A 13,173-nucleotide genomic window follows, 5' to 3' on the forward strand; every position below is an offset into this window, starting at 1 on the left:
ATAATAACTGTAAAACATAATACAGTACAATACAAAAAAAAAAGAAGTGTGTCATTTATGTAAGTATTTGTAAAGTTTTGTGATCAAATTCATGGCTATCAAGAGACTGATAAAACTATGCTCAATGTTTTAGTAGCATGTGCTTTTATTTTTTGCCTTTTTGGCCTCCTTTGGTAGGCCTTTTTTCTCTTGTTTTGTGGCGATGTGTTGGCCTTGTGTTTTTGTGCCTTTTTGGGTTTTTGGTTTCTTTTTTTAAGGTGTGTACATTGTAAACTGTTAATATTGTATATTAGCCCTGAATATTAAACACCTCTTTATAAATTGTCTTTTATATATTTGAAAATCCTAAATAAATACATCATACATAAAAAAATAAATAGATAAATAAAAAGTTTTGTGATCAATGTACATAAGCAACCACATCATTTTTGAAACAATGTCATGAATAGAGGCGGGTTAATTTAAGTTTTTCTTCTTCAAACTACTTATCGAGAAATGTGCTTTTCTTTTGTTTAAAATGTACATGTAGTATGTGTATGATTACTGTTTCTCTCTTGGTACAAACTTGAAATAAAAACAAATCAATTGTCCAATATACCAGTTTTGAACGCTAAATAGTGAAGAAGTAAACTAATTTTTGATAAAAGATAAAAGCGCTCTATTAAAATCATAATTTGAATCAACACTCTTTTTATAAAATGAAAGAAACCTGTAATGTAACCAGTAAATTCAATGCCCTGTCACTAATACAATGAATCCATTTGAAGATGCACTTTATACAGTATGTTAAGTCAAAAAAAAAAAGGAAGATCAATAACTCCTCCATGAGACAAGCAGGCTCCCCTCCACCAGAAAATGAAAATACTGAGGGCGAGCCAATTTCCATAAGAACGAGACAAGACGAGATTTTGATCTAATTTTTCATGAATAAATTGTGGGGTTCAGTTCACAATTTTCCCTTCACAATTTCAGATTTATTTAAAGAGGGGATATTATGCAAAAATGCTTTCTGCAGTGCTATCATGTTATTCCCTCATCATGCTTGAAGCGCTTTCTATGTCATCCACGCATGTTTGAATAATCTAGCGATCTCTCTCTCTCTGGGCACTAGTCAAACCACAATTGTCCGTCATCCATGCTTTTTAGTTTTGCTGTCATTGTAGCTTCTCAAGAGTTATTTCTTCAGCTAAGTTAACGTTTTTTTGTCTGAGGTAAAAGTAAAAATATGAGGATAAAGTCTCACAGTGTGTTGTATACTTACGACAGTCCCTCTCGTCCTCTCCGTCCCCACAGTTGTCTTGTCCGTTACAGCGGAAGATTCCGGGGATACAGCGGCTCGGGTGGGTGCATTTGAACTGACTGGGCAGGCACACATGGATATCTGCACGTGTCAAGGAAATACAGTTAAGTGATATGGCAAATCATTTGGAACATCACTGGTTAAAGTTTGGGCTGCACAATCAATACACTAATGTCGTCAACCGTCTCTTAGGCGTGATGCTATCTGGAGGTACTGCTCTGTCTGACTCTCTGACTTTAATCTGAGCTTTGTTTTAACACAGTTGATTGTTTATTAATAGGAGAAGCTCAGTAGCTCAGTTGGTAGAGCATTTGTCCACTGATCAGAAAGTTGGTGGTGCGATACCAGCTTCCACAGATGAATGATGTTGTTGTGTCCTTGGGCAAGACTCTTAACCCACCTCACCCCATAGTCTGCGTTCACTGGTGTATGAATGTGTGTGTGACTTGGTGAGTGGTTCCTTGATGTAAAGTGTTTTGGGTGCCTTGAAGGTGGAAAAGCGCTCTATCAAACTGTGACCATTTTTATAGGATTAGTGCAGACAAGATCACTGTTGGGCAAGTTACTTTAAAACTGTAATGCGTTATTTATGACTTATTACTGTCATTTCAAAGTAATTCATTACAATTATTACAATATTTACAATATTACTGCATTTAAAATTTAGGGAATTACATTACTATTGCATTACTTTAAGTTACTCTCACCAAAATAAATGTGAATATGGTGAACTTGTGCACTGTATATGGACTGAACCAGGACTGAACCAGGACTGAACCAGGACTAAACCAGGACTGAACCAGGACTAAACCAGGACTAAACCAGGACTGAACCAGGACTAAAGGACTGAACAGGACTGAACCAGGACTGAACCAGGACTAAACCCAGGACTAAACCAGGACTAAACCAGGACTAAACCAGGACTGAACCAGGACTAAACCAGGACTAAACAAGGACTAAACCAGGATTGAACCAGAACTAAACCAGGTCTAAACCAGGACTAAACTAGAACTAAACCAGAGCTGAACCAGGACTGAACTAGGTCTAAACTAGAATTGAACCAGGACTAAACCAGGACTAAACAAGGACTAAACCAGGATTGAACCAGAACTGAACCAGGACTAAACCAGGACTAAACTAGGACTAAACCAGGACTAAAACAGGACTAAACTAGGACTAAACCAGGTCTAAACCAGAACTAAACCAGAACTAAACCAGAACTAAACCAGGGCTGAACCAGGTCTAAACCAGGACAAAACCAAGACTAAACCAGGACCAAACCAGGACTAATCTTGGACTAGAACTTGGAATCTAGGACCAGAAAAATATATAGTTAAAAGGCCTTTATTTAGCTGGCGAAAGCAAACATGTTTCAACCAAACTGGTCTTCAGTTTGGTCCTACTGATTGGAACACCTGCAGCAAACAGCCACATTTTTTTGTTTTCTCTGGATAAATATATATTTCAAATAATAAAATCTTTCATTACCTTCACTGAAAACATATAAAAGTTCATTTTGTTCTTTTACTTGAATAATATTATTTTGTAATGTAATGTTATTCTAAAGATTTTGACTACTCTATGCACCTCTGCACACTGTATCACATTTTGCCTCTTGTGCAGCCTTGATATTAAATGTATTGTGCTTTGTGTCACGTACCGCAGTTGGCTTCATCAGAGTTGTCCTGACAGTCATTGTCTCCATCACAGATATAAGCAGGGTTTGTGCAGATGCCCGTCCCACACTGGAACTGCCCCGGCCTGCACTTAAACTCAGCTAAAAAACACAAAACAATTCACCAAATTAGGTACACAAAATACCATTATAAATTACATTATAAATTGTTATAATGTTATAAATAAAGTTTAAAATGCTGCTTAACTGTCAGATTGCAGATTTGTTGCCCTGGTTTATGGTTCATATCTCAGTCCACATGAATCAAAAAATCTATTTTTAACGTCTTTTTTGACAGTATACTGTATTTTTTGGACTATAAGGTGCACTTAAAATTCTTATATTTTCTCAAAAATCGACAGCGCACCTTATAATCCTGTGTGCCTTATGAATTAATTCTGGTTGTGCTTACTGACCTTTAACCGATTTTATGTGATACACGGAGCTCAAAAATCTGTGTTTTAGTATGACTTTAGTAAGATACGAAGCCGCACCGCTTGATGGATTGTCTGAGCATTATGGCTAAGTCCAACAGAAGCTGACCGCATCAGCGCACAAGGAACAAGCTGCTTATATTTTATGCAAATGAGCCACGTGGTTTTAAGTTTCGTTTCTCCAAAACGTTAACAAATGTGTGCAAAGCTGCTTTAAACACATTATTACTCAAGGTATATTTGAGTCGTCGTCATAGGAAATAAAAAAATCTAACTTAAATGATCCCCCTACATTCACATTCATAATCGACATTCACCGAAACAAGGAGGCAACACCAGGCGAATTACACCACGATCTGCCAATGGATCGTGAGTACCTGGGTTAAGGATCAGTCTCAAGTGTTGTTTGTTTCTCTTAATGCTCCCTAAAATCCGGTGCGATTTATGTATGAAAATACACGAGAGACTTCAAAATTATTGATATTGCGCTTTATAAACCAGTGCACCTTATAGTCCGAAAAATACGGTAAATAAATTAAAGTGACGCAGTAGTTTTCAGGAACCCCCAAAGATGCAATTGCTGTCAGCTGAATTGATTTGAAATTACTTTGAAATTGTGGAGTCAATCCAAAACATGGTATGGTATAATATTTGTGGATTTTCAGTTTGGTCATGTCTTTTCACATTGCGCTACTTTCTGATCGATGTTCTAATGTTGTTTCCTCATCACAAACATATCTGGAGTTGTGTTTTGTTTCATTCACACATGTTTAACACACAAAAACTGCAGATTTAGGCTGAGGTTTTCTCTCAAACAGAAAACACTCTAATATCAAGTGGTAATACAGGAAGTGCACCATGTTTTCAAACACCGTCACTAGAATCATCTGGAAAATTTCAGTCCAGGAATTTCCTCTCTACTGGACCAAAAGTAAAAGCTGCTTTGGAGATGCAGACAGACTAATAATAACTAATACTCAAACGTGTGGAAAAAAAACAAAACAAAACACAACTGCAGGTATGTTTTTGATGAGGTTTCAACATTATAACATGGGTAAGGCTCAAAACAATCTGTAAAATATAGGATCAACAAAAAAATCTTTAATATCCTTCCCCTCCATCCTGGATAGTTTTGTGTAGAATAGTTGCGTTGACTCACGGCAGTCTGCAGGTTCATCTGATCGGTCTCCACAGTCGTCCTCTGTGTCACATTTCCACCAGAACGGGATGCACTTGTCATTTTTACAAACAAACTGCAAAAGGAGGAGAAAACATTAGAATTTCAATTACATTATTCTATCATTATGAATCAATTTTCGTTTACTAATAACTCTGTAAAAATGAGAACTGAATCCTGATTTTAAAAATGGTCAAAACTGAAAAATATTCTCAAATCTCTTGCATGTTCCTGAACATGTTAAAATACACTGTGAGCTGAATCCTGATTTTAAACATCAGTTGCAAATCTGATTGTCACTTGCAAATCGAGATGTTTCTAGCTCACAAATGTTCTTGCAGCTGTAGTCGCAATGACATGATAAAAACTGGTGGCAGAGATTGAAGTTGTTCAGTAAAAGGAGCTGCTTTCTTGCTTTTCTTTCAAATATGAATGCTCCTGGACAATCCCGAATCCTGATTTTAAACTCTAACAATCAAGGAAAAAAAAAAAACCGAAATGAAAAGACATACGTTTCTAGCTCACAAAATGTCTTGCAGCCTTCGTCACAATAATAATATTCATGCTAATACTAACTAATAAGTCTTATAGCTCAAAGTTTTACAGTTTTGTGCATTAGTCATTCTACACGGCTGATTTTCTACTAAAACATTTTAATTATATTTTATTTCTATTAAAATATTGGTAATTTTCTGTGGTGTTTATCATAGCAGCGTCTCCAGCGTCTCTGTACGTGGCCCCTCCCACCAGAGCAGCACAAATGAACTGTTGACCGTTTCACCCTCATCAGCAAAATGTCAAAAATGAGAAAAGTGGACGCCAAGTGCAGGATTTTACAAGAAAAATTGACTTATTCCTATTTGCAGTTCATGTTAAAACATTGTGTTGAAATTGCATTTTTCTTAAAGTTTCAGGTTGTTCATAATATTATAATATTTTGTAAAAAAAAGAGTTCATCAATTAAAAAAGATTTCTGTAATAGGTTTGCGTTTCTCTGCACAAATATTTGAACTTATTGCTATTTTTGGAGTATATATGCCACTATTTTTTTTCTCCGGCCCCTTTGGGATCAAAGTAGGTTGGATACGGCCCCTGGACCAAAAAGAGTTTGACACCCCTGTTCTACACCTTCCAATCTACATCACTGGCCCTCCAAACGCCTCACACTCACACACCACATTCATACTGGGCATGTGTGTGAAGTGCCTTGCCTAAGGACACAAGGAAAGTTTTGATATTGCTGCCTAATTGTGTCACCAGAAACAGCAGCTTCGCAGCTTCTGAGGTCTGACAAGATTTGAGAAGGAGTTTTGGTCACAATATCATGGTAGAAATTGGTGATGGATTTTAGAAGCAGGTTTAAGTAAAGTGAGAGTTTGCTGCTGACCTGGCTGGCTGTGCAGTTGGACAGACACTGCCTGTTGTCTGCTGCCAGGTAGAAGTTGGTGGGACAGGCACATTTGTAGCCCCCTCCAGGAGAGAGGAGGCACAGGTTACTGCAGCCGCCATTGTTGATCTGACACGGGTGTCCCTCCACTGAAAAACACAACAGAAGTCAGGAAATGTCATTATACTTTGAGCAGCGGCAATGCTGTCAGGCTACAGAAAGTCATGTTTATGTTGCTCCAAAATGTGGAGCCCTTTGAGGGTATCTGAGAGGTGGAAATGTTTGAGTGGTGAGATTCATGACCAAGTTTATTTTTTACAAATTCATGGGCAATTTTACAAGAATAGCTAACTCTACATCAGCCATCACCTGCAAGATTCCATGGAAAAAACAATCATACTTCGGAACATTCTCCATCGCGATAGACAAGTTTAATGCCATACTGTGGAAAATTATAGCCAAAAGAATAACATTTCCTAGCCTGATTCATCTGCCAGTTTCACTTTGTAGAAACCGTCTGACCTCTCAGCATTAAAATTCATTCACGGACAGTAGGCAGGTACTTTTTATTTAACTAATCGCAGCTATTTGGTCGTGATGTATGTAATGCGCCGCTAACAGGGCTAACTGGTATATTAAGCTTTTCCCAAATCCCATAGGAAGAAGGACAATAACGTCTTTCCCCTTGATAAAATTCACCAAACATTCTCTTTATTATGTCTTTAAATCCTCGATCTTGGGAATTGTTTCCAACACAGAATGTATGTCTTTTCACTAATTGGCTGGTGCCCGAACTCGCACTTCTGGGGTTCTTGCAAACCGTGTTTATTCTGATTCCTGACCTAGTCGCTGGAGAGAAATGAAATTGAGTGGAGACACTAGGTGGCACCAGCCTGGCTAAACATTTCCATGGAGACAAGCAAATAAGAATCAAGTAAGTTTTTCTGTGCAATAAAACCCAAAAGCAAGTTTTTTTCTATTCTCTTTTTTGGCTGAAAACTGTGGCTTTAAGTGAATTGTTCTAGTCGTGAATTAATTCTGATTTAACCTCACAGTTTCCTAATATTTTTCTAAATCTATCACAGTCTTGTATTAGTTTTAGATGTTCCTTGTAGTGTGTTTAGTTGGTACCTTCTGGCTGTCTGGTGGCGTGGTAGATGTGGATGTCCATGGGTCTGTGTAGAGTACTGATCAGCATGGTTTTGTTGGTGCCTTGGGTTTTGTGGGCTCTGCTGATGGACTTGGTCTCCCAGTCAGTCCAGTAGATGAACTCCTCGAACAGGGTCATGGCAAAGATGTGAGGGATGTCCTGAGCCAGAACTACAAGAGGAGAGGCACAAACAGCACACAAATTAAGTTAAAACTAAAACGTTAGATAGGATATATAGGTCCATATTGGAGATAGAAAGGATTTTTATGAGATTTTTTAGAGACAGACATATTTAAAGACCCACAAGAGAATGCAACTTCTCTAGTATTGATACTTGCTCAAATGAGTATCTAGTTTTGATAATAGTTTTAGTATCGATTAGTATCTTGAGTTTTGATACTTTTGACAGCCCTAATATACATGACTATCCACCAATACGCTGTATCTATCAGTGTTGTCATAGTTACTTTGAAATGGTAATGTGACTACTGATTACTTCTTTAAAAAGTAACTTAGTTAAGTTAATGACTACTTGCTTTTATAAGTAACTAAGTTAGATTACAAGTTACTTTATTAGTTCCTTTCAGCAGCAGCTGATCCCCCAGCCGATAACATAAAAATGACTACCAGTTTTGCCAATACTCACTTTACTGACATGGATTTTAACCGCAGATTTTAACAGATTTTAAGGCAGACAACATTTTGTCGCCAGCACAGAGTGTACAACGAACCTTTATGTTGCCATCCTTATCTGAAATAAAATCAAAATAATGTTTGTATTTCCAGCTGCAAAAGGCATATGTCTCTCCCTCCACTGTTTACATCTGACTCGTGGTGGAGTGTAGATGATGTAACATCATAGGAAACGTGTCACCAGAGACGATTTATACAATCTTTGAGGTCACATAACCCACGTCGCCAAAAAATAAAAAATAAATAAATAACCTACGTCGCCCTGAAACGCAAAAATAGTAACGCACAGTGTATTAGATAAGTAACTTAAATCTGACTGCTGGCTTGGAAATAGCACTGTGTTAGACTACTCGTTACTGAAAAAAGTAGTCGGACTACAGTAATGTGCTGCTAAGTAGCGCGTTAGTGGCATCACTGGTACCTATGTGTCTGTTGGTGCCGTCCAGGCTGGCGAAGGCAATGTAGTCCTCTCTGGCATCTGCCCAGTAAATCCGGTCATTGATAAAGTCCAGAGTGAGACCGTTGGGCCATGTGATCTTATCCTCTATGATGACGCTCCTGTTACTCCCGTCCATCCCAATCCTGCCGATGTGAGGACTGTCCCCCCAGTCTGACCAGTACAGGTACCTGAGAGACACAGGGAAATACAACTAGCATTAGGCATACTGTACATTGGTTCAAATAAAGTAAAAAAGCTGAGTCTTGGGCCTAGAATGAATAATTTCATAGTTGGGTGAACAGCTGATTATCGTCATGCATCTCTGCAGATTTAGGCACATTCTAATTTAGTGGGATTTTTATTAAACACATGAGTGAAAGAGAGATGGAGAAGATGCAAAAGGAAAAAACACAAACTCAGTGTTACAGCCCCAGGTCTCCAGTTCTCTGACTTGTTTTGTGTGTTTTCATTTCTTTGCTGGCTGATTTGTGTCCTGCTGTGAGAGCCCTGGTCCCTGATTGGTGGAGCACTTGACCAGACCAACCCTGCCTCACCTGCAGCCACCTTCTCATTTAAGAAGATCCCCAGCACCTGTTCAGGGCTGTGGCCTTTGTGGCCAGTTTGCCATTTTGTGCGTTCAGTCAGTTATTTTAAATGATTATTAGACATATTCTAATTGATGTCTTAAAATGCATTACGCCTATTGCCCTAGTGCTAATCCTAGATGCAGTAGTAGTTATTTAAATAGATCTATTGTAGTAGTAGACAATAATACATGGAATGGTTTGGGGCAGGGCAGAGATGCTAAAACTGCGGGACTCAGTACACGCTGCACAAAGCACCACCACTCGAATTTCAAGGTGCAAATAGGCGAAAGAACACTTCCACATGAACAGTTTAGAGAACATGTCGTGTTTTATCTGTACATGAAGGGACTGTACTGTTCTTGAGCAGTTTCCTCTGTGCTGCACGGAGGAGCAGCGTTCAGACGAGCATTCACTTGGAAACTTCACTTTCAACAAAAATCTCCCCAAAGCTGAGAACCAAAGCTTTAAAATGTATATTACCAAGGCTTAAAGCTGCACTATGTAACATTTTGTTTGGGGGTTCATTACCTGCTTTAAAAAAAAAAAAAATTTATTTGCAAACTACATACATTACAAAAAATAGGAACGAAACAACATACAAGATACAAGACAAACATTATGACTGAAGATTACATACAAATAGGGACAAAGGTGATGGGCTGGTGACAGTGTGGACATTATGTGTGTGTGCATATGCTTGTCTGTGCATATGCACGTGTGCGCGCGCGTGTGTGTGTGTGTGCGTGTGCGTGTGTGCATATGTGTGTGCATGTGTGCATATGGGTGTGTGCGTGTGTGACAGTGCGGACCTTATGTGTGTGTGCATATGCGCGCGTGTGGGTGTGTGTGAATGTGTGTGTGCACGGGGGGCTCGGGGGACAGACAGGCTATTCAGATGATTTACTGTTTACCTGTATTATTACTAGTTCATTTCAGTTGAAAATAAGTTAAGTATGTGTTGGAGCTTTGCCTCAGATCCCCACTCAAGTCGGAGCAGGCCAAGCCACACCCACGCCCCCCATGGGGTGTGGGTGTGGCTTTAAAGCCATACTATGAAACATTCCAGACAAAGCAATAACATCTCCATGGAGAAGGACTCGCTACCAGATAAGTTACACAATGCACCTTTAAATAAGTTTTGTTGCATTTTTGGGGGGATTGAATATTTATTAAGTTTAAGTTGTGCCTATGAAAAGGTAATATAAGCCTTTTCGTCAATGGTCTAGACCGCTATAGGAAATGAATTGGAGTTAATTGTTTTTGTATATAGTTTCTGCCACAATATACAATTAGTTATTTCAATATTTGGTCAAACCCTCACCTCTAACAAACCTGCAGTTAGTCAATTCACATAAATTAAACATGTGACATAGACAGTTTAATTGTGTGTACCCATATCTGACGTCCACAGCGATGGCCCGCGGCTCCCTCAGTCCAGAGTTGACCAGCACAGTCCTGTAGGCTCCGTTCAGTTTGGACACTTCGATGGTGTCTCTGCCTTTGTCGCACCAGTACAGGTTTCCCCCAACCCAGTCCACGGCCAGCCCATCGGGGTTACTCAGGGAGGTCCGGTGTAGAACCTGAGAAACAGTACTCATCAATAGTACACGGTCTGGATACTATAAAGTGTTATGTTCTCTATAGCCGCTATTTTGAGTACTTTTCAGGATTCACCCTCCAGGTTACTCAGGGAGGTTCAGTGTACTATCTGACACATTTATTATTACCATTTATATTTTTTACTCTTTGCTATAATATTATGATGTGTGAGCTACTGTGTCCAAATAATTTCCCTTTTTGTCGAAGTCTAAGTCTAAATCCGTTTAGATAATCTATTGGGCCAATATAATTAATATCTACAAAAGGAATATGGACCAGTTATGTAGTTAAACGGTAGCCTGATTCATCAGCCGGTTTCACGTCGTGGAAAATGTCTGACCTCGCAGCATTAGGATTCGTTCGCTTGACAGTAGGTGGGTACTTTTTTTCATTTAACCAATCTCTGCTATTTGGTCGTGATGTATGTAATGCCCCGTAAACGGGGCTAAATGATATATTAAGCTTTTCCAAAATTAGAAGAAGAACAATGACAATTTCCCCTTGATAAAATTCACCAAACATTCTCTTTGTTCTAGCTTTAAATCCTTGATCTTGGGAATCATTGACAACATTGATTGGCTGGTGCCCGAACTCACACTTCTGGGGTTCTTGCAAACTGTCTAGTGTATTCTGATTCCTGACCTAGTCACTGGACAGAAATGAAATTGAGCAGAGGCACTAGGTGGCGCCAACCTGGCTAGTTAAACTGTGGAACTCAGAATAGTTTTTTTTTTTAAATTTAAACTGTTAAATTTTTTCTAGTCAAAATATTGACCAAATAAAATACTACTTTTTTTCAATGTTTTTAAATAAAATATATGACTTTAATCTCAGAAATCCTAAATAATTCTCCTCAATCTGTTTTGTGTCTTGTTATTCACAGGTTTCGGTTTCCTGTTTATAGCCCCCAAAAGAAGTTTACGAGAATTAGAGCAAGAAAAAAATGTAATAAAATAAAGCTTAAAGTCAGAATTCAAGTTTAATTTAGTAAAAATACACATATTAAACTGCATGAAATTCAAGTTACCTGAAATTAAATGAAATTAAGAGTAAACCTGGATACACATCTCTAAGGTACTTTAATTAGCCAACTTAAGCAGATGTTTTATGACTTAACCAGATGTGAAATTGCCAAATCCATCCCTCCCCAGCTGCCGTCACAGATTTTAATGAGATTTTATTTCTTTTTTACCGAGTTGTCAGTAAACGCACCTGCACGTCGCTGCCGTTCATGTACATCCGTCGGATCATGCTGCCCTGAGTGGTCACGTCGGTCCAGTAGATCATCTGCTGCCTGTAGTCAAAGTCCAGGGCCACGGCGTTGTTCAGGCCCTGTATGAAACCAGAGGAAAGCATCGGGCGTCAGGGAGGATTTACAGACGGGTTTTACACTCGTATGGGGTAATTACTGCTAACTCATACCATATTTAAATCACCACGTTACATTTTATTGTTCTGAAAATGCCATAATCACCACAAACTGTTTGCTTTTGATGCTCTAAGACCCTCCTCCCCTTACTCCCCATGCTAAGTCACTCAACCTTCAGGGCATTATCACATTACAATCAGAATGCTAATGAAATGACTGCACATCGCACCGGGTGAAGTTGTAGCGTATCCAATCCAATCCACTTTATTTCTATAGCACATTTCACAAACAAACAGTTTCCAAAATGCTGCACAAATACATAATAATAACAACAATATTAAAATGATAAAATAAACTACTAAAATAATCATACTAGTCTTAAAATAATAAAACTAGTAAAATAAAATAAGAACAAAATCATAGAATAGCAATAAATAAATAAAACCAATAAAAATACATTAAAAAACAAAACAAAACAAAAAAAAACACAGAGGAGCACACAACTCACGAGGTATTAAAAGCCAGAGAATAAAAGTGGGTCTTAAGATGAGACTTAAAACTCTCCATTGTGGGGGCTGTTCGAACATGAAGGGGCAGAGCGTTTCAGAACTTAAGGCCAACCACAGAGAAGGTCCTGTCCCCCCTGGTTTTAAGTCCTGTCTTAGGCTGGAGCTGGAGCTGGCCCTCGGATCTCAGAGCGCGCGGGGGTATAAATTTGGATGAGGTCTGAGATGTAACGTGGGGCCAGTCCATTTAAGGCTTTTAAAAGTGTATTGTTTTTTGTTACAATCGTCCCTCACGATAACGCACTTCACCTTTTGCGGTTTTGCTGTTACGCAGATTTTTTTTTGTGCCATTTGCATGCTATTTTATTTTTTTGTGTGTTTTTGTGTTTTTTGTGTTCCTCCCCCTGCGTCCTGATTGGCTGTAGACCACTGTCAGCCTCCTGTACAGTACAGAATGTGTTCATCTTGCCAAATTTAAATAAATGTTGGATCTCTGTCAGTGTGATTCTGAAGTGTTGTATGTTTGCAGGTTTTCTCCCCGACAAAACCCACAATGTCGACAAAACTTTCTGCACTGACAAAGACGCAAAGACTCCTGCGCTTGCACCCAAAAGACAGAGGAAGATGCAAACCATCGCACAAAAAGTTGGACTTCTAGACATGCTGAAGGAAGGTAGAAGTTATGCAGGTGTAAACGCCATTACAAAATAAATTAATCTTCGGTTCATTACATAAAGAAGGAGGAAAATAACAAAAGGACGACAGCTGAGTAAGTTTTAAGAAGGATGCAAAAAGGCTTGTAACTGTCCTGTCTGAAAAAAGTGTATAAAGTATGTGGTGAGGGGTTTTACAGACTT

The 13,173-nt window shown here is 38.7% G+C and overlaps 1 protein-coding gene across 1 annotated transcript in view; it reads right to left on the reverse strand.

Moving 5' to 3' along the window:
• Positions 1–13,173, reverse strand: part of LOC110171260 (low-density lipoprotein receptor-related protein 1-like) — a 363,394-nt gene that overhangs the window by 29,399 nt on the left and 320,822 nt on the right. The window contains exons 58-65 of the mRNA XM_055160387.1: positions 11,654–11,773; positions 10,235–10,422; positions 8,238–8,443; positions 7,105–7,293; positions 5,974–6,122; positions 4,569–4,662; positions 2,961–3,077; positions 1,262–1,381 (exon numbers count right to left, since the gene is read on the reverse strand). Coding sequence (XP_055016362.1) covers positions 1,262–1,381; positions 2,961–3,077; positions 4,569–4,662; positions 5,974–6,122; positions 7,105–7,293; positions 8,238–8,443; positions 10,235–10,422; positions 11,654–11,773 — 1,183 coding nt within the window. The remainder of the gene's footprint in view (positions 1–1,261; positions 1,382–2,960; positions 3,078–4,568; positions 4,663–5,973; positions 6,123–7,104; positions 7,294–8,237; positions 8,444–10,234; positions 10,423–11,653; positions 11,774–13,173) is intronic.

This window comes from Boleophthalmus pectinirostris, unplaced genomic scaffold (genome assembly GCF_026225935.1).
Source record: "Boleophthalmus pectinirostris isolate CB_2022bp ecotype Guang Dong unplaced genomic scaffold, ASM2622593v1 HiC_scaffold_3, whole genome shotgun sequence".
Classification (NCBI taxonomy): Eukaryota; Metazoa; Chordata; class Actinopteri; order Gobiiformes; family Gobiidae; genus Boleophthalmus; species Boleophthalmus pectinirostris.